The 22,482-nt window shown below is 39.2% G+C and overlaps 1 protein-coding gene across 15 annotated transcripts in view; it reads right to left on the reverse strand.

Moving 5' to 3' along the window:
- KLHL32 (kelch like family member 32) overlaps positions 1-22,482 on the reverse strand; it is a 230,974-nt gene that overhangs the window by 66,633 nt on the left and 141,859 nt on the right. For 5 of the 15 annotated variants that reach the window (XR_014248432.1, XM_082405237.1, XM_082405243.1 and 2 more), the window contains one exon: positions 11,124-11,339. The exons of 5 other annotated variants lie outside the window; for them this stretch is intronic. Coding sequence is in view for 6 of the 10 variants with exons in the window: in XM_082405237.1 (XP_082261363.1) it covers positions 11,124-11,339 (216 nt within the window). In the remaining 4 variants the exon portion in view is untranslated. Of the gene's footprint in view, positions 1-503; positions 6,836-11,123; positions 11,340-22,482 lie in introns of those variants that run through there. 5 more of the 15 variants (XM_082405244.1, XM_082405238.1, XM_082405242.1 and 2 more) reach the window with 5 other exon arrangements.

Genomic DNA, 22,482 nt, shown 5'->3' on the forward strand with positions numbered 1-22,482 from the left:
AGCGTGTGTATGGTGTGAACCCCACCTGTATATGTGTAAGAGACAGGGGACAGGGTAGTTTTTAACCTCTCTACTCAAAATTGTTACATAAAACTTAGGTCATTTTATTTGCTAGATTGTGAGTTGGAACGATACGATAAGGGTACATAATTAACAAAGTAAAAAGAATTATTAAAAACAGCCTGGAATTTTCCATGCAATATTTAGCAAAATTTGTCCACTCATAGCTAGACCTCATTTTATGGGTTAATTGCTCACAGCAAAAGTATTGAGAATGCACAAAATTCCCATAGTTCTACTTACATGTAAATATACCTCAAGCAGGATATTACTAAATCTGTCATATGACTTTCTGTAGCATTTCAAAGTTTTCATTTTGACTGTTTTTATAGGAGACAATTCTCAAAGGAAGATATCCGGCACATGGTTAAAACACAAGTATTTTCCAAATCCATCCTTGTTCTCCCACCAATTCCTTAAGCACCCCATCCTTCAGTAGTCACCTTACTTCTCATGTGCACACAGGCGCCTCCAGCAAGCTTTATCAATGACCGGGCTCTGTCATCTCCTGAGGGCTTCGTTCTTCTCCCAGTGTGGCACTGGCTTTTAAGGCACAACTTCCTTCTGCCCGGAAGGTAGTCTGTATATTGGTCAAATAGGAGTGGCTTTGGGATACTGACAGCACATGGGATTTAAAAGATTTCCTAGCTGGTTCACAGAACAGGAGGATGAAAAGCAGGCCGACCTGGGTCAGTACCTGTTCTAACCTCTCGAATCCAAGAGGTGTGGAATTCATCATTCGAAAGCACTACACAGCCCCTCTGCATGGCCTAAGTCGTACAAGACATGAAAAGAGCAGAAAGATTCTTCAGGGGACCTGGCAACCTGACAAATCAACCCCTTTGTTTACTTTATTATTTACTCTTTCTATTGGGCTTCACTCCAGAGTATACAGTCCCAGCAGTGGGCAGAATAAGAAATCACTTACAGCCCTCGGCAGGTTCAATGTCATTCTCACAGCCGAACAGAGGGACGCCTAAAGTCTATCTGTCTCTTAACTAAGCATCGTCCTTTCTGGCTGGAGAAGTCTAGTTTTACTTTCAGCTGTGAGTAATTTTCCATTGTGATTGGCTGACCTAGAGTCAATTTAGTATAATTTATGCCAAATTACATTGTAATTCACCTAGAATTACAAATTAAAAGCTATATTAAGAGCAAATGAATTAATCAAATTAATGATATTATGCTCACTTGTTTTAAAGTGTTAATAAGACAGGTCCTCCTAAAACGTTTAAACTTCAGCGCACCATCCATCACTACTTCAATTACCTGATTTCCTTGTGTGGCCAGAGGAGGTGGCATGTGGGCATTTCTCATCAACAAGAACACACACAAAGAAGATAAGTGCATTCAGCTGGCCCGGCTCTTTTTAGCTTCTGTTCTTGAAGCATAAGTAATATCTGTGCCACTTACTGGAACTGACTTGAAATACTTCCTATCGGGACTTCCCTGGTGGTCCAGTGGTTCACCTGCCAATGCAGGGGACACAGTTTCGAGCCCTGGTCCGGGAAGATCCCACATGCCGCAGAGCAACTAAGCCCATGCACCACAACTACTGAGCCTGTGCTCTAGAGCCCGTGAGTCACAACTACTGAGCCCGCATGCCACAACTACTGAAGCCCACGCTCCTAGAGCCCATGCTCCGCAACAAGAGAAGCCACCGCAGTGAGAAGCCTGCACATCGCAACTAGAGAAAGCCCACACACAGCAACGAAGACCCAACGCAGCCAAAAATAAAGAAATAAATAATAAAAATAAATTAATTATAAAAGAAAAGAATTTTTAAATACTTCCTATAGACACAGGGGAACAATGCAAAAACCTGTGCTATTTATCTTTAGAACCCATCAAATATTTTTTTTTTCCTAAGAGAATTTTTCTTCCTGGTTATGTTTTGTCTACCAGAATATTGAAATTTGTTTTCATCCCTCCAGTGTGGCATCTCAAGTAACAAAGCAGTAGTCAGATTAAGGAGGAGAACCTCACCACAGAGAATGCATTACTCTGTATTGTGGACACAAAAGAAGTCTAAGAATTATCTTTATCTCTGAAGGCAGCCCACGATTACTGTCTTAGAATGGCCACCTTTCCCCTCCAGGTGTGTTGAGTTGAGAGATGTTCTTCCTTGATTTCACTTGTAGCAGAAGTCCTGGAGGCAGGAGTGGGAGAAGCAGGGTGTAAGGATGTCAGTATTCAACAATTAATGCCAAGGCTTCCCCAGACATCTCTTTGGAATATAAACAAGTCTAGAGCCTCCAGGTCACTCCACGGCTAAATTTAGATCCTCTCCTCTAGAATGCCCAGAACAGGTGGATCTCCATGGTCTGACATGGCCAACTGGCATGAACACCGTGGCCAGCGAGCACTCAACTGGCTTGATAAGGATTCCTATAGAAATAGTTCGGCGATGCAGGACATGGGGCACAGGCTCACTTCTATTGGAAAGAGGCTAACATTTATCAATACTAATGAATTAATATTTTTCTCCCTTTCTCTTAAACCCCATATCTAGGCCATCACCCAGCTGTCAATTTCTACTGCATAAATTTCTCAATTTCAATATTCGGGTATAAAATGAAGATATCATGATTAATCATTTCCATTTGTTCCATCCACACTCTAACAACAGTCTGCAGACTTCCCACCACGCAGTCTGTAGGGCTGCAGCAGAAATAACCACGCTCTAGGTTCTTCTTCACACTGATTTAAATCTCTTGATCGGATTTTTAAGTGATCCTCCCTTATGGGCCTTCTCTTCCTGCTTTACACTTTATCACTTTATACCCTGAAGGAATGAAAGGCGGTTCCCTACCTCTGCCAGAATTCGCCATTCACTCCTTCTCAACAAACCATCCAGAGCCTCAATTTTCCAGGCTCTGATAAAGAAAGACCCTCAGCAACACTTTCTTGTATGACTTTTATTAGAGTCATTTTTGCAACTTCCCAGAGCTGCACAACAGGTGAAAGTGAAAATTGGTAATTTATTAGGAAACGTATACTGCTGGCTCACTCATTATAGAGTAATATGACCACTCTGACTTTTGAGACGATGTATCAGGTACTTTGAGTTTCTGTTTTCTTAGAGATTTGGAGTATTTGAAGAGAATACAGTGAGATCCACATTGAAACCGTACTGTGAAGGGAGTCAACCATTTATCCTCTGTGAGTTTCCATTTCCTCACTTGTTAAAATCTGGGTGATACTTGCCTTATCAACCTTAACGAGGCTGATGAGAGACTTGAATGAGATTATGTGTGCAAAAATGCTTAAAAAGTATAAAGCTCTCTAAGGATTGTAAAAATTATCATTGCTGCTATTATTATTGATGAACTTCTGTGCCTAGCCTCGAGGTCTCTACCTCATGTTTAGCATATAGTTGGGTTTTATTTTTAAATCCCTGATAACCCAGGTAGCAGCAATATTACTGCTGGCTACCAATGCATAAGTAATATTTTCCAGTCATCTTTTTCCTTCTCACAGGAGCAACAACAAAAATATCAGTCTGGAAACAACATGAATCACAATGAAAATTAGAAGCAGAGAACATAAATATGTTATATCTCATAAATCACCTTGTTGTTCTGCTGTGCTCATTTTTAAAAAAAAAAGGAAGGAAAAAGAACTATTAACTCATGGGAACAGCAGCACATAAATAAATACAAGTCAGGTCTCCTGTAATTTCCGATAATCACTGCCCCTCACAGCTACTTGACAACACACGGCTCTAGCGCTGAGGATCAGCTGGAGCAAAGTCCCTCTGAAATAAATGGGTTATGTGTCCCACAAAGGCACACGATCCAGACAAACAACAGCAGGGCCACTAGTCAAGCTCCTCGGGGATGAGTCCTCCCAGAGGAATCAGCTGCATGTAGATCAGGACGAATGACTAAATATACACTCTGGCAGCTTCGAGCACCAAGCCCTGAAATAGCAGAAGCGCTCAGTGTCTAGCTGGGGGCCCTCCAAGGATCAAACATCCTCCAGGCACAGCACTATTTGGGATGTGAACAAACCACTACTTATTCTCTTCACTAACGTTTAGCAAAAAGGAAATGGAGATATCCTCATCACATTTGTAGAAAAGACTGTAGCTACCTGGGAGAGAATGCCAGAAGTTTCAGGAAGAAAATTGAGAAGTGGTACACATTTAATTACTTTAAGGAATGGTTAAGTAAAAAAATGAAACGAGATATCATGAAGAAGCCCAGAAAGTGCCTCTCCAAAAAAAAATTTAAAAAAAATAGTAATGAGACATGCATATATGAAATTAAACTGAGGAAGGGTGCAGATATGATGAAAGATTGCAATTTGGGCGGGGGGGATGAGGGAATGAGAGTTCTCAGGTCACAGTATTTTATTCCATTTCTCGTTACCAAGGTCCTAGCATTAAGAATGAGGACACCACTTAGCGGAATTTTTTGGTTAAATGGTCACCCGCAGTTTGATTTCTTTGAGGCTTGGACTGTACTACAGGGATGGACAAAGGTTTGCAAAGCTGTTTCGAGGGCACATACAATGAACAAGAATTACCAATGAAAAGAGCACTGAAGAAAAGGCAAAGGGACACTGGGTGGTGTTGAAATGTCCAAACAAAAGGATTTCATTTTCCAATCCACCCATATCATTTCAACACGGCCAAAATTAGCACAGAAATCACTACTCTTATTTGGCACAGGTCGGTCCCCACTGGGAAGGAATTGGGAGCGGAGGGGAAAGAATAGCAAGTGGAAAGTTCCACATCAGACTCTGTGAGATCCATGAAAGCAGGGCCACATGGGACCTTTCTGCAACCGACTGCCCAGAACCCATCACGCAGCAGCAGGAGTGGTGCTTGAGAGCACGCGATTGGGTGGAGTAGACACTCGGTGACTCTTTAAAATGAACGAAAGATTGAATTAAGCACATGGAGCAGAGAGTCAGAATTAGCAACGTGACACAGGCATGAAGGCAGGCAGAGCTGGCCATTACCCCTTCAATCTGCAGGCACTACACCAGAGAACAGGAATGGCCAAACCCTTCCTAATTTCTTTTAAAGTCATGGGATTAATTTGATGCACCTCTCCGTCCACCACGCCCAAGTATTTTTGTACTTCTATTATGAATTTAGAAGCTGTGGACCAAAGTGGGAAAAACCCAAGAATTAGAAGACGTGAATTTGATTTCTAGCTTTGTTACTTCAGTTTCCCATTTGTGACACAAAGCAAAGGAGCGCAAAGCAATGCGAGATGAAGAAGCACTCTGGAAACTGTGATGTGATATTCAAACGTGAAGTATTATGATAGTATTGTTGGACACACAGTACTGTTTGAAGTCCTTGCTTCTCCCTGGTCAGACGTGCATTTGGGACAGTTTATCATCTAAGAGATAAAAGACGAAAGCTGAGTACATCACTAGTGTCCTCTATTTTCCAACTATAAAGGGATAGTAGCTTTTTGTTCACTTTCTGGGACTCCTTTTGAGGAAAATGATTAAATCAAACTCTAAGGTGGGTAGTTTGTGGAGTAGATAAAAGCCCAGGAGGGGCTTGTCAAAAAAGAAAATCACCACATCTGAGGTTGTTGACTACTCTAAACAGTATGTGACTTACGTCTCTAGAGATATAAAGTGAACGTGTTATTAACAGTATGACTTATGGAAGCAAATTTCCAACAAAAATACCAGGAAAAACGCAGTTTTAAAAGGTGAAACTCTCTGTGTATACCAATTTTCTTAGAATAAATCCAGCCTTTTGTAGGAATAGTAGGATGTCTTATTATCCATTCAGTACATTTTAATATGAAAACTATACATTATTGTTTTTATTTATTATTTATAGAGTGTAAGAGAACAACACGGTAGCATTCAACACAAACCTTACAGGCACAGCCTCTGCCTCTGGGGATGCAGAATCAAAGACAGATGTAAACATGATTACCTTCCCAGCCACAAACCAGGTGACATGGTCCCTCTTTGCCAAACTAAAATGGGACATGACTAGGATAAAGGGGACCCTCCCTGCTAAGGTCTGACCTTGTCTGACATCAGTGATGTGACCACTGAATTGTTTGGTCCTGTTATCCACTGAAGTCCAGGCAAAGTTAGACTCAAAATATAAGGAGGAGCCCTCAACCCAAGGTTAATAAAGGAAGAAAATCACTGACATATGTACTATCCTTATAAAATAGTAAGATAAGGACTTCCCTGGTGGCGCAGTGGTTAAGAATCTGCCTGCCAATGCAGGGGACACGGGTTCAACCCCTGTCTCGAAAGATCCCACATGCCGCAGAGCAGCTAAGCCCGTGCGCCACAACCACTGAAGCCTGCGCCCCTAGAGCCCGTGCTCCGCAACAAGAGAAGCCACTGCAGTGAGAAGCCCACGCACCGCAACGAAGAGTAGCCCCCGCTCACCACAACTAGAGAAAGCCCACGCACAGCAACAAAGACCCAATGCAGCCAAAAATTAATTAATTTTTAATTAATTTTTTAAAAAAGTAACATAAGTCCTCTTCACTAAAAGTAGGAAGCAGTTAAGAGATTAATAATTAAAGGTAAATAAAACTTCTCCACATTCAGAAATAAAGTTAAGATAAATCTCTTTAACCTAATAATTGAACACTTTTATAAAGCTTTTTACCCCAGGATCTAGCTTCTAACACTGTGCCCAGCACATAATAGGTGCGTGAGAAATACCCATTTGTACTTCCACAAACTATCCATTTTTAAATGTCCTTCTTGTTTCTGCTACTTCAGAGATGAAGTAATAATCCAGAGAGCTAGATAATGGTTTAAAATCAGAAGGATCCCTCCCAATTGCGGTAAGGCCTGGAGAGGGAAATGGAGTTAGCTAGCCTGTACCCTGACTTACATTCCATGGTTTGGGGCATTTAGTAGGTGCTCAATAAATACTGACGGATGGACAGCCACACTTTCTCCCTATGCTAGCAAATATAAGAATTTACATTAGATTCAGGTTTTTCTACAAACTGTACTCTCATGGCAAGTAATATCCTCCTCATTCTCAGAAAGGAGAACCTGAGATATAAAAGGCAGAGAATGTACTTTCCTGAGAAAAAACAGATTAGCCAGCACTTCCTATGAAATGAAAACAGACCTAATATGTGGGAGTGGTATGGAACTGTTTCATGATTTCACTCTAAGTTTTAGAGCAGGACCCCCTGGCTCAGTAGTCTGAAAATATACGTTGAATCTAACAGGAGAAATTTAACAGGGCCCTGTTGAAACAAAATCCTAAGTCAAAGCTAAAACCCAAAAGCAAAATAAAACAGTGGAGATTTGCCAGGTCACGGATGCCAGTGACCTCATGCCCCATGTTTCTTCCTCGGCTGATTTGCTCATTTTTTAGTCTCCTCTTTCTTTGAGCCCAATAACCAATTTAGTGTCTTTCATCTGCAACCTGAGAAATTGCTGGCCTTGAACCCTAAGACCAAACTGTTGAGCTGAATCGAACTGAACTTTTTTAAAAAAGGATTTTTTGAGGGGACTTCTCTGTCCTTATATATCCAAAGTGTGTATATGCTATGGAGAACAGTATGGAGGTTCCTTAAAAAGCTAAAAATAGAACTACCATATGACCCAGCAATCCCACTACTGGGTACATACTCTGAGAAAACCATAATTCAAAAAGAGTCATGTACCACAATGTTCACTGCAGCACTATTTACAATAGCCAGGACATGGAAGCAACCTAAGTGGCCATCGACAGATGAATGGATAAAGAAGATGTGGCACATATATATACAATGGAATATTACTCAGCCGTAAAAAGAAATGAAATTGAGTTATTTGTAATGAGGTGGATGGACCTAGGGTCTGTCATACAGAGTGAAGTAAGTCAGAAAGAGAAAAACAGATACCGTATACTAACACATATATATGGAATCTAAAAAAAAAAAGGTTCTGAAGAACCTAGGGGCAGGACAGGAATAAAGACGCAGACGTAGAGAATGGACTTGAGGACACGGGGAGGGGGAAGGGTAAGCTGGGACAAAGTGAGAGAGTGGCATGGACATATATACACTACCAAATGTAAAATAGATAGCTAGTGGGAAGCAGCCGCATAGCACAGGGAGATCAGCTCGGTGCTTTGTGACCACCTAGAAGGGTGGGATAGGGAGGGTGGGAGGGAGACGCAAGAGGGAGGGGATATGGGGATATATGTATATGTACAGCTGATTCACTTTCTTATACAGCAGAAACAACACTGTAAAGCAATTATACTCCAATAAAGATGTGAAAAGAAAAAAAAAAGTGTGTATATGGGGCAGTCTCTACATTACCTGTGAATATAAAGTGAAGTTAATGAATAGACCAAGTAGTTTCAGGCTATGGAAGGGAGGAAAAAAATGTCTCGGGGGGATGAAGAAGGCTGCTGTGAGAGAGGACACAAGATAAAGTTTTAAAAGGTCAGATGGAAAAAAAGAGGAGACAAAAAGCACAATCTTGAGGGATTTCATAGGTTTCCAAATTCACAGAATGGTTATCACGGCCTGCAACACATTTTAGCAGGAAAGGGACTGGATAAGGGACAGCAGGAAAAAGTAAAAAAAAAAAATAGTTTGTTCCCTGAGGATAACTTGATGGTTCTTATGACACATCTTTAGAGCCAAACTGCATGAAGTCTGGTGAATAGTAAAAATTGGGCCTTTTGCCAAATAAAGGGAATATCCCAGATTACATTATCAGTAGATTAGATAGTGGAAGAGCCACATGCATAGATGTGTGTGTGTATGTTTGCTGCATTCTCACATAAGTTACCAGTTGCACATAATCAAACAGCACTACCCCTCCATCCGCTTTTCTATTACTTGTCCTACTTTGTGCCAATTTCCATTTTTCTCCCCAACACCCCTTGTTTCACTGTCCTTCTTTAAGACATGGGATAGGGATTTGTCAAAGTCAATGAGCACTTTATTACAGTGAGAACGTTCCGTAATGAACAATTCAGCAATTTAATGAGATTCTGTAGATCTGTCTCCAGCCTGTCCATCAAGTTTCACTTCTATAAAGCACCCTGACACTAATCCTCTGGCATACCCAATCTTCACCCTGGGCTGAATATTAGATTCTTCCATGGTATATTGCATTACTAGTATAACCTCAGCAAAAATCATGAACTTAACTATACTTGAAGCAATATAACTGGACTGATTTGATTTTTATCTATTGGGTTGAGTGCGAGGGAATTACTTATTTACTAAGATAAAGCAAGAACAGTTTCTTATTGCCTACTGAATGACTAAATTGATAATATTTATGTGAGTCTTTTAATCCTTTCTTGAGGACCAGGTATAAGAAAACATTGCCTGCAGCAGAAAGCAGCTTTTGAAATTCTACGTTATAAAATTAGTAACATTTAGAGAGGCAATTATGTTAACTCTTATGTGAATAGTATGGAATTTTTTGGACACTCACACATCTGTACATTACCATGTCGATATCGGGCAGTGCCTTCAACTGTGCCACAAGAAGAGAAGCCACAAGGATGCTTGGCTCACATCTCAATTAGGTTAGAAATAATTAAATACAGAATTCATTCTAAGTCTTTGTTTTTCCCTTTGGGAAGGAAAGAAAAATTTGGCAGTTCCTCACTTTGAGCTGACCAGAGTAATTCTGATGATTTGTGTTTTCCATAGGTAATTAAAATTCATACCAAAAACTCACCCTCACCAACACTTTTGACCTCTGCTTAAACAACCATGATGAGAAATACCTAAGAAGCAGAAAATAATTTATGGCTTGTATTTTTTCACTGATATTTTCTTCTCAAGACAGTGTGGAATACTGGAGAGATGAGGGCAGGTGTCAACAAAGCTGGATGTGAAGGCTGGCTCTGCTCTGTAACCCTGAGGCAAGACACTGAAGCCTCGTTTTGCTTGTCTGGAAGATGGAATGATAATAACCATCCTTCAGGCCTGTTGTGATGATAAGTTAATAAGTCTGCAAAGAGCCCGGGTCCTGAAAGGCCCTCAGTACACTGCAGGTCTTATTATCCTCACTGGTGGAAGCAACAGTGAAGAGGGAAGTTGCTGATTAAAGTAAGATAAAGAAAGAAATAAGGAAGAAAGGCATTGGGAAAATTAGCAATCAGTAGAATCAGATGCTGATAATTAACAGTTACCTATGACTCCATTTTGTCCAGAATTAAAGTATTCTCTGAATGTCATTTGATAAGATACAAGGTATTCATTGCCTCATCAACTAATAGAAGACTTCATATTTTCCCTTGTATTCTGTATATAAATATTTTTCAAATGATCATGAAATCTTGGAAGTATGGCACCCTAGAAGTAACAGGATGGCTTAGCCACTGCTTCAGAGAGTAAGACAGACAGTATAAGAAGCAGGGGAAGATGGGCTCTGACTGTTTCCCAAAGACACCGTGTGGATTGTTCAAGGATAATCACTGGGGATGAGCAGAAATGGATTTCAATTGAATAATCAAATTGAAAACACAAAACATCCTCCTGTCCCCTAGGCAAAGGGTATCTGAAAAGAATGCTATGTCAGGTGAAAAAGCAGGGCTTAGGAAAATAGCAATGAATGCAGAATGAACTAAGGAGGGAGATTTTTCCACTGTGAAGGGAGGAGAGCTTCCTCTCATTTAAGGTCCCAGCTGCTCTCTGCTGCAACAAAGAAAGGTTTCTGAATTGTTTACAGGAAAGCCCAGAATTTATTCTGATTCCATTGGTCTTAAATAGGCATAAATACCACTTTACAATCCATCCTTCTCATATTCAGTTTAAGTAACTATGTTTCGCAGGGGAATAAAAACCCTTGACTCTTTCTGATGTAACCACCTTAGGTTCTGGGAAACCACGGTGAGGGTGTGAGGAACCTCACCTGCGATTCCCTGAGCTAAGCTGAGTGGGCTGAGGCCTCAAGCCTCAAGGGCTGGTGTTCTCCAGTTACTTGCCCATCAAGGAGCACTGACTTCTAGGACTTCAATTCCAATGTGGACCAAACCAGACAAAATCGTTGTCGTCGTTCCTCAATCCTTTAACATTTAATCATTCCTTTTAATCACGACTTCACGCCGAAAGAGGACCCATGCAGAGTGCCCTTACCTGCCAGATCTGCTCTTCACTCAAGGAGGTCAGGCGGTCGCTCTTCAGGACCTCCTGAAGCAGACAATAAGGGAGCGTTAGAATGTCTTCTGGGCGACTCTTCAGGAGCTCAGAGAGATGTTTCACTAAGAAATCGATCACTGCCTTCTCCAACAAAGTGAGGTTAAAGAGGTCAGCAAGTCTGTACAGATCCAAGTAATTAAAGCTATTTAATTCCTGGTGCCAAAAAAAATGGAAAAAAGATCTCTTAGAAATCAATCCAAGAAAGAGCAAGCAAGAAATTCAGACTGACTCCCTAAAGTCTGCATGACAGGAGTGGGAGAAAGGGAACTGCACTCCATTGATAATGTAAAAAACAACAGCAACAAAATCCTCAATTATACGGCTCTGGGCAGAGAACTGTTGTTCTAGAATTTAACATTTTTCCCTTACTTTGCCCCTCTTAAAACCAATATACTTAAAGACATCTTAAAAAAGGGACTGAAAGGGGTTTCTGGTTTTACTGGCTAAAATGTTACTTTGCAACTTTTAAGAAACATTTTACCAAAGAAAACAATTTGTCTACCATATTTTATAGCTCTCAGGTGGTAAGTTTTTTCTACTAAAGATAATATGAGGGCAGGTAGAGTGGGAGCTATGACTAGATGACAAAAACTATAGCCCTACTCTTCTTCTAAAACTTCAAATTAAGTACAAATTTGAGTTAAAAACAACCTATCCTGACTTAATGAGCTAAAACAAAGATTTTTACATGTAAAGTCTCAGGAAATGAAGACATCTCACAGATTCCTGTCCTGAATAATTCTATATTGAATCCACCTGAGATGGACGATTTATAATTGTTCTTTGCATTTTGTTAGCCTCAAAAATTCAGGCAATCAATGACAATCTTTTCAAAGAGTTTCTATAGCAATGCTTCATTGTGGGGGGATTCTACCTGTCTCTACAAGTTCTCAAACTCAGAGCCAGAGCTCTAAAATAATGCCCCCAGAGAGCCAGGACACCTGTGAAACCTTTGCCTTGTAACTCTGCAAGAACCATAGTGGGCATGCAGGTTTGTTGATAGAAAACTTACCTATTTCAAGTAGATTGAGAGTGGGCTGTGTCCTAGTTTTCCCTCATTTTCAACTTGCAATTATTATTACAATATTTTCTAGTAACTTAAGGAATGCAGAATACCATCAGATAGCTATTTTACTCCACTGATTTATTAGGTATTTTCAACATACTTATCCCTTTTTCTAGTAATCTAACAGTATTAAGAGCTCTTTCTAAAATCTTTATATTCTATTTTAATGTATCTGTTTCCATAAAATTTTAAGGTTTAAAGGAATATGTTCTAAATCGGCACTGTCCAACATGGTAACCACTAGCCACATGTGGCTACTGGGCATTTGAAATGTGGCTAGTGTGATTTGAGATGTGCTGTGTTAAATATATACTGAAAGCAAGGAGTAAGAAAAATAGAATATAAAATGTCTCATTAATAATTTTTACATTGATTGTATGTTGAAATGGTATTATTCTGGATATAGCGGATTAAATATATTATTATCATTAATTTCGCCTGTTTCTTTTTACTTTTTAATGCAGCTACTAGAAAATTTAAAATTAACATATGTGGCTTCCATTAAGTTTCTATTGTACAATGCTGTTCTAAATAATGAAATGTATAATGAAGAAAATGTAAAAACAGATCTTAGAGAAACAGCTGCATCATCACCACGGCTACCTGATTCTTTTTTGTTTGTTTGTTTGTTTGTTTTGTTTTGTTTTGTTTTACTTTAGATTCTATTTCTTTTGGTGGGAGATGACACTTTAATTACATTCCTAACAGGAGTCAAGCTAGATGACTTCAGGAATCAGCCATAAGATTCTGGCTCTTAATAGCTCTACTGGCCAACACAATTGAAAAGGAATAAATACTTATCTATAAAATGAAGTTTACCACAGTTGACCACTAAAATCCATTACAACTCAAATATCTAAGGGTCCACTCGTAGCCATTCAATTAAAATATCTGGGCTTCCCATCCAGCAGATTTTATCAAAGGAATACTGCATATTTTGCCTCCAGCACCAATTTTTTCAAGTAATGTTTAAACTTATTCTTCAAATCTTACTTTTTCTTATTGGTAAATTCTACTACGGGAGGAAAGAAGATGTAATCCTTGCACATGGAGCTTCCACAACGAACTTTAGGACCATCTCCTCGGGATGAATAAGTTATTTCTGGTCAGTACATCTATAAAGCCAGTTTAACTGCTCCAGGACCCTGGATACGATTTCAGTGTCCCAGTAAGTCACTCTGCAGTCCCCCAGATGCGTGATGGGGGTCGGGGAGCGGTGTCAGTGCCTTTCAGGTACCCTGGGTGCATGAGCAAGCCCTGGTTCAAGGTCCTAGGGCACCACACAGAAAGATGAGCATGCAGAGGCGGAAACAAGCAAGCTCTGTAAATTAAAAGGTGGACGGGCACAGCTGAGGAACAGTGATTTTTTTTCTCACTCATTCTGCCAAAAAGACGTATATGGCTGTGAGTTTGGGGCTGGATTATGTAGCGGCAATCAAATATTCTTTATTAAGCATCTTTATATCTTTGTATAGAGACACTGGGTTTCTTCCGATTAGAAGCCTGCAACTTAAATACAGGCCAATTCAAAACTGCAGACAACCAGAGAATTAATTTAATTTAATACAGGATTTTAAAAAGTGTGCTTCTTTTCTGCTGTGTTTCTTTTGAATGTAATTATTTAATGCCTGCTTCCACAGTCCTGAAATGTTTTTGTTTCCTAAGGGTATAATTTTATATAACTCCCAAATCCAATCTAACACAGCATTTGATATTAGTGGAGAACTAAGGCTAAATGCACAAGTGTCAACGGCTAAGTGAAGAGCAAAGTGGAACTGAACTGACACATACCCGTGTACAAGAGAAACAGCAGTTAAAAGTCTGCTCCTGGACCTCCTTGGTGGTGCAGTGGTAAAGAATCCGCCTGCCAATGCAGGGGACACGGGTTTGAGCCCTGATCTGGGAAGATCCCACATGACCCGGAGCAACTAAGCCCGTGCGCCACAACTACTGAGCCTGCGAGCCACAACTACGGAAGCCCATGCGCCTAGAGCTCGTGCTCCGCAACAAGAGAAACCACCGCAATGAGAAGCCCGCTCACCATGGCAAAGAGTAGCCCCCGCTCGCTGCACCTAGAGAAAGCCCATACGCAGCAATGAGGACCCAACACAGCCAAAAATAAATAAATAAATTTTTAAAAAGTCTGCTCCCTATCTTTACCTTTTCATTTCTCCTCTCTTCTGCTTAAAAACATAATTTCCCCAAATCTCCTGTGCTTTTTATGTATGTCAAAGATTTCCGTTCCCCTTGCCATGCATACTTAGCACCTCGGTAGTCACACTGTGTAAACTGGGGAGTTGAGGGAAAAAAGAAAACCTTCATTGAGGTCTTGATACCACAATATACGCTCCTCCTACTGGAGCCAATGTGTTTATGTGAGTCGTAAGCAAAATCATCACTTCTTGTTCTTTTGGCTAAGACCGTATGTAAGCAAAATAATCACCAACAATGCTGCTTTTAAGGATTCCCATTAATGTGATTAAGGAGGTGGGAAGCAATGGTTAAACTGCATTAAATGCTCACCTGTAATACTCTGCATGGAAAAAAAATCATCACTGTTATGAAAGTAGTGCCATTATGTTTCTGGTTATAAAAAGTAATAAATTTGTCCATTTCATAAAATTCAGGAAGTACAAAGTATGGAAAACAAAAATGATTCATATTTCACCATGCAGAGATAATCACTATTAATGTTTTTGTATATATTTCTAGACTTTTTTGAAAGAAGTCTTTTATATATCAAAGAAAGAGAAAGAACAATTGTATTCAGGAGCAGGACAAACTGTCAACAGCCATAGGCACTTGGAGGCAACCCAGGTTGATGGAGAAGAGCAAAGGCCATAGAATCAGGTAGACCTGGTTCAAATCCAGTGCAAATTCTTATTGTTGGCTATGACCCTGGGTCAGTCACTGATCCTCTGTTATTCCCCATTTACGAAACAGAGAGTTCACCCAGTTCATAGGGTCGTTGTGGAGATAATGAATCAAAAGCACTTACCGCACGGCTTGGCACATGGAAAGTAGACAGTAGATTTGGCAGGCAAGGAACAATAAAGTACATTTGAGCATTGTTGTTTGGCATCCATAATCCCTGATTCATCACTGATGCAAGGAGGTCAAAATAGAGAATGTGGTCCCTTTAGATATCAAAGTCTTAAGTAAGCTGCACCATTAAATCAGGGAAAAGGAGGATAGCCAGAGTAAAAACCATGCAATTGAGTTGTAAACTGCTTACATGTTAATGCCTCTCACATCTATACTATTAGCCCAAATCTCTCTCCTAAGCTCTGAATTCATTTTCCCAACTGCCGATAAGAGGACATCTTCTCTTGGATATTCCACAGCTATACTGAACTCAACATGCCCACACTGAACTTATTTTTTGCAAACTTGCATCTTCTCCTTGTTCTAGTTATGAGATTGTCTCCCTTCTCTTACATTCTGTGACGTAGAAATCCAAGTACCCAGGTAGAGGCAGTGGTTTTGAAGTGAAGTTACAGCTCAGCAACAAGAAACTCTCTTGAGTAAAAGGAAAATTTTTTTCTTTTATTTTTCTAAAAAGGTTTCGTTTCTGTCACACTGCTTCTCACTTTAAATCTAGTTTCTATTCAGAATTATGGTGCATACATTGTTGTTCTTTGGGGAATCTTTTTAAAAAGTATTTATTTTCCTCTGGTTTAGGGCTACTTGGCTTTTCTCTTCCCTTCTATTTGTTTCTTATAGTATGAACGACAAGTCAAATAACAGAAGAAGAACCATAAAATGTGTCCCCAATACTATACCAGCTGTGGAATAAACATCAGTTTTCCAAGTGCAATAATTCTTAAACCTTATATATTCCCCAAATTCAGTCTTTTGGTGTGGCTTATTTCTCTAATTAATTAAAATGGTTATTCCCCAGATTAACTATTGAATATGGTAGGGAAAAGAAAGCACAAGAAAAGGAAATACTATCTTACTTTGGCTTACATTCAAATGTAATTACTTTTGTGAGGCAAATTACTGGGTGGTGAGGACATAAGTGGGAGGAAGTAGGGCAGTTTGGGGTCATGGGTAAACCCTGTGGCCCTTTTACCAAACCAGGGGAGGCAAAAAAGTCCACCTTTGTGATGGATGTCTCCTGGTGGGGTTCTCATCAGTAGCTGAGTGACTGGCCATTGTATTAGCAAGTGTCTTTCAATATCCCAATTAAGCAAGTACTAATAATTAGTGATGAAACTCCATACAAGACTCTCTTTATATCATAAAGAAAGATTAGAGAAGATTTAAGCCTATCCCTGAGCCAATGTCACCCAGACTCACTTGCATTCTCATACACTTTCTTGAATGGGAGAAAATGGTGCAGCCTTACAGCTGAGGTCTGCATGTTCACTGCACATAACCCACAGCCTAGCTCATGTATGCCACAGCCTAGAGACATGCTGATGCGTGCCAACAGGGATACAAGCTGAGAATCAATAATGCATATTTCTAATACATAGTCTATCTTAGTTTCAGTCACACCCATGTTGTGTCCCAGCCTGTCAGTAACCCCTTGACCATCCAGCACTGCAGTTTAATCATAGCCCTGGCAGGGGAATTATGAGGAACACAGAAAATATTTGTCATCTTGTGACTGCATCTACTGTAGACTCTCCCCAAAATCTGCCCCACAAATACTCTTCCTCAAATCTAAGAGTCCTTGTTAAACTGACAGATTAGGAAATCTGATGAAGATGCTTTAATACTAAGGATACCCATGCAAAACATGGCCTTAGTAACACCTATTTCTCTTGTTGGCTCATGTAATTCTGAGAACATTACTAACTTACAAAACAAAAATAAGCATCAGCAACCTGTACTATAAGAATGGAAAACTATGACTTATGCTCAAGATAATAAGAAACCTCTCTCAAGGTCAAAATAAAAGTAAATGCCATTTTGATTTCCTGAATTCCCTCCTCCCCCTTCTAAGCTAACCAAATTGAACAGGATTCCCCTTTTTCTAGGCAATAACACTCAAAAGATGTGACTATTTTGACAATGCTGTGTTTCACTGTTATAATTATAACCTTTCTTTTCCAATTATTGATGCTCTTCACTTATACCCCCTTCAAAATGTCACCTCAATTACCACATGTCAATACTTTACTACAGATAAAGATGGTCAGGAGAGACAGTGATTTCCATGCCTCTCATGTAATAGCATGCATGAAACTTGAAGTTCTATTATAAAATGTTGATATTACATCACATTCTGAGGAGTCCTCTAAATGAGAAGTCACCCTTGTTACAGAAGTCAAGAAATCTTTTTTTAAAAACTATTCCTGGGACTTCCCTGGTGGCGCAGTGGTTAAGAATCCGCCTGCCAATGCAGGGGACACGGGTTCGAGCCCTGGTCCAGGAAGATCCCACATGCCGCGGAGCAACTAAGCCCGTGCGCCACAACTGCTGAGCCTGCGTTCTAGAGCCCACGAACCACAACTACTGAGCCCGCATGCCACAACTACTGAAGCCCATGCGCCTAGAGCCTGTGCTCTGCAACAAAAGAAGCCACCGCAATGAGAAGCCCATGCACTGCAACAAAGAGTAGCCCCTGCTCGCCGCAACTTGAGAAAGCCCGCACGCAGCAATGAAGACCCAATGCAGTCAAAAATAATTAATTAATTAATTAATTAAAAAAAAAAAAACTATTCCCAAATAGATTCAAAGTAGCCTGATACAGGGACTCTGCTTATAATCAAATCAGTATGATTTGATTTTTAGCAATGTTAACCAAAATTTAAATAAAACTATTGTATTGGCTGCTTATAGAGACCAAGTACCAAGTTAGACATAATAAATCTGAAGCCCTTTGTCAGTAAATCCTAATGCTTCCCACTTCAAGTCTGTCACATACCAACGAACTTGTCACTAAGCTATTCATGCATGTTATCTTCCAATAAGTAAAAACATTCCTAGTAAACTAGTAAGAAGGTTTTACACATCTTATGTTTTTTGTATCCTGTACAATGCCAATCACAATGCTTTATCACAGATTGTAATTTTAAAAGTATTTGTTGGATTATGAATTTTAAAAAGCAACATGTTTTTAAAAAGTCGTTTTTTGTTTTTTGTTTTTGTAAAAAGCACCCGCATGACTTCAAATGGAAAGAGGAAATGACAGTTTGGGTATAGGTCTGATTTTACAATTGGGCAAAATGAACAGATTGCTCACAATTAACTGAGAAAGGTGCTCTCAAATATTTGATCTGAACTTAGAAAATTCTCTCTTGACGCTAACTACCCATCAGGGCTTTTATATAATTGGTAAACATGGGGGAACACCCACTTGTGGTGCCAGATGCATCGGGCCTGGCTTCCACAGTGAATCTCGGGTCTCCTGTCATTTTACATGTTGACTTTTCTTTCCTTCTTAGAATGCCAAAAAGGAACCTTACTTCTCTTTGTATTTAGTGATAACCAGAAATATATAAATGTCTATGCTGTTTGCCAAAAGTATATCAAGCATTATCAGTGTTGGGGAGGAGGACGACAACTGGAATTCCTCTTCCTAAGAAAGACAGACCCCTCCAGCGGGAAGGATTGTTCCTTCTTCTGACTTCTAATTTCAGGAGCTACATGTATACTTGAATATTTATTTCACCCTTTGCCAGTGGTTACATACTTTTTCCCCTAGTTGTGTATAAAGGTACAGACTGTATCTGTACTTCTTTAGATCTTCCTCTCAGTCTTCACAAAGAGCACTTTATAAATTTTGACTGATGGATAGTGGGTAGATAAGAAAGAATATCAGACCTTTAAAAAGTCAACTTTTATTGCCTTCACTTCTTAGTTTACAGGAAAACATTGATTCTCCTGCTCCTCTAAAATTATTCAAATATTTAAAATATTTGTATAGTAAATATTAAATAAATTGATTAAATATTTTAATCTTTAAATATTAAAAATGTCTAGAATGTTAGCCACTCTGGAAATAAATATGGCAGCCCAGAAAGAGAGAGAAAAGAAATAGCTATTGCCTAAACTTTTCACAACTGTATGCTGTTTTGGGGCTACGATTCAATAGCAGGTGTACTGCCATTTTATTCTGTATGACTCAGAAAGATTATAAGTTCAGCTTGTTGTGCAAGTTTATTTGAGTTTATAATTTTATATTTTCCCTGTCACTTTCACTAGGTTGTAAGTGTGGAGACAAGGAACTGGCTGCATGCTTAGTTTGGAGTTGTAGAAAAAGCACATGTTTTTTTTTTTTTAAAGAGTTGTTAAAATAATTTCATTAGTGTATCAGTCAAGGTTCTCCAGAAAAACAGGAGATAGATAGAGAGACAGATTTTAAGGAATTGGCTCACAAGATTGTGTGGGCTGGCAAATGTGTACAGCAGGTCAGCTGGCTGGTAACTCAGGCAGGAGTTGAAGGTACAGTCTTGAGTCACAAATTTGTAGATCAGGCTCGCTGGCTGGAAATTCAGGCAGCATTTCTGTGTTACAGTCTTGAGGCACAATTCCTGCTTCTTCAGGAAGTCTCAGTTTTTATTCCTAAGGACTTCAACTGATTGGATGAGGCCCGCTCATCAAAAGTGGTCTCTTTCATTTAAAGTCAACAGATTTTAGGAAAGCACATGATTTGAAGCTGACACATATGGATAGCCTCAGCAAGTGATTAACATCTCATTAGAAAAATCGGAAAGGTGATCTGTGATAAGGATTTCCAAAAACATATGTAAAGTACCTTCCACGTAGTAGATGCTCAACATACAGTAGCTGTCTCATTATTATTATTCCCTTTTAAAAATACTACCAACAGTGCTTAAGCTATAGCTTTGCATATTCCACAAATTTTACTCACTGATAGGGTAAAGAGAAGAAAACACTGAATGTCTAATATGGACTTTGTTTTTCTACAAGTAACAGCAAAAATCAAAGCTGTTGTGTAACATCATTCATTTCTTTTGTACTTAAAAAACACTTCACCAGAGATAAAAAGGAGAATAGATTGAGACATTATACTGGACCATCACCAAGTATGTATTACTATAATGTACTCTGGTTCCCATGTTCTATATTACACACAGCAGAAAAGACACACAGAGAAATCTAAGGATGGAGGAGCTGCATTTCTTTATGACCTTATTTGAAAGATAAACTCCTTGGAGAAATACAATTTATTCAGATTATCAAGACCCTGCTGTGCAAATCTACATTCTGGGAGCACACTATGGAGATCAAAAAATATTTACTTTATTCTGTTGGGTATAAGAGCTTTTAATGAATGCATAATTAAGGCAAAAAAGAGTGTATACAGCTTTAGAAATTCCACTTCTGAGCCAAGCCATTAATATCCAAGGCACCATACCCAGTTGTGATTCCACCTGTTTCCTATTTGGATTACAACCTAGTTATAAATCAAGGTATTACATGACTACACGACCTGGTGCTGCAGAAAAGGATTGCACTCCAGGACTAGAGAAAGCAACATAAAGGGCTTTGTTGTGGATGTGTGGTGAAGGGCTGGCCCTTTGGAACATGTTGAAACAAACAAATAAACAAAACCCAAGACCTTGGGATGAATCATGTAGGAAAAAAGGTATCATGCATATCATGTACATAAAGGGACCTGTAAGTTTTCTCCATAATATCTTATATTAGAGTTGATGGGATAAAATCTAACAGTTATGGAAGTAAAAATGAGCAAATCATTGACAATGCAGGCCAGATTATTTGTGATATGATAAAATAATGTAAAACCAGGTATTTTTATTTGTATAAATAGAGAGAGAGATATATTTGTATACAAACAAACATATCTGGACAGCTGAATGCAACTATATATTCATGTATTGATACAAATATGCATATGATAGAGTGTGATTAAACTAAAACAGAACATTAGCAGCAATTCAAAAATACAAGAAAAAAACCCAGCATGCTCTAATTCTTAGAGTCTTTGAAGGCCTGTTTAAATATATTTGTGCTGTATAAGAGAGGAATTCTACAATTAGGTTACTAGTACATTTTCATAATCAACCATATGCATAATATCCAAGGCTCATGAATAATTTTATATTGTTCCTTGGGAAAGTCTGTAGTAAGCTGGAAATCCAGTATGAAGGAAGCACAGAGACACAGCCATCATCAACAACTAATAATTCTGGCCCCAGTCACGATGTGCTGAAAAATGCTATTGCAAAGTTTACTAGAGCTGTCTCAGCACATCAGGTGATTACCACTGAATTACGGACTATAAAGAGGAAATTAATGTATACTTTTCTTTCTTGAATCAAAAATAGTCTATTTGAGCAACTGGAGCTTTAAAATGAAAATTTCAATAATCACAAACCTTTTTTGAACAATGAGAGGCAAAATCAGGTTAAAATTTTTTTAAAGAATAGTAGAGCCTGGAAGTAATTCTGGTATATTTCCTTAGTTAGTGCTGCTACCCAAAGTCAGCTGCTGAAAATTAGCCCAATTCTGCAGAATTTCAATAATCTCTCAGTTATCCGCATAGACTTTCGTCTTAATCATTATTATACATAAGAATGAAGACTGGTAAGGTTTTTTGTTTCAAGTCTTCATTGTTTTGGCTTTTTATATTTTGGATGCTATGCAGGATATATAATATCAATATTGTACATATTTATATATTTTATATATAATGTTAATTTTTCATATATTTATAACTGGGACCAGTTCAAATTTATCTAGATATTATGACACTTTCAAAATCTGAATATCAGTGACTTAACAGGCTGGTAACTGATGTGAATTGAGGTGGCAAGAGCATCTGAAGCAGCAGTTCTCAAACTGTGGTCCCCAGACCAGTAACATTAGCATTACCTGGGAACTTGTTAGGATGCAGATTCTCAGGCTCCTCCTCAGACCTCTTGAATCAGAAACTCTATGGGTAGGGCCCACCAGTCTCCCTTAACCAGCTATTCAGGTGATTCCACACACGGTCAAGTTTAAGAACCACTGATACAGAGTACACATTTGAGTGAAGAAAGAAATGACTCTAACCTGCATAAATATATTCTTACAGCAGAACAAGATGCATGACCCCAGTCCCTCATCCCAGACGCTGAAGTGGGCAAACATTATACTCAGTGTATGGGGCTGAGGCCACAGTACCTGAAGCTGAATTAACGACAGATAAGCAGTCATCTCCCAGGGCCTGAGCACATGTCCCTCGAAAGGCAGTAAGGAAAAGGTCGGCAGCCTGCTCTAAAGGATATTTGTGGAGGGAGAGCGAGA

The sequence above is a fragment of the Balaenoptera borealis genome (genome assembly GCF_965194805.1).
Source record: "Balaenoptera borealis genome assembly, chromosome: 9".
In the NCBI taxonomy this organism is placed as follows: domain Eukaryota; kingdom Metazoa; phylum Chordata; class Mammalia; order Artiodactyla; family Balaenopteridae; genus Balaenoptera; species Balaenoptera borealis.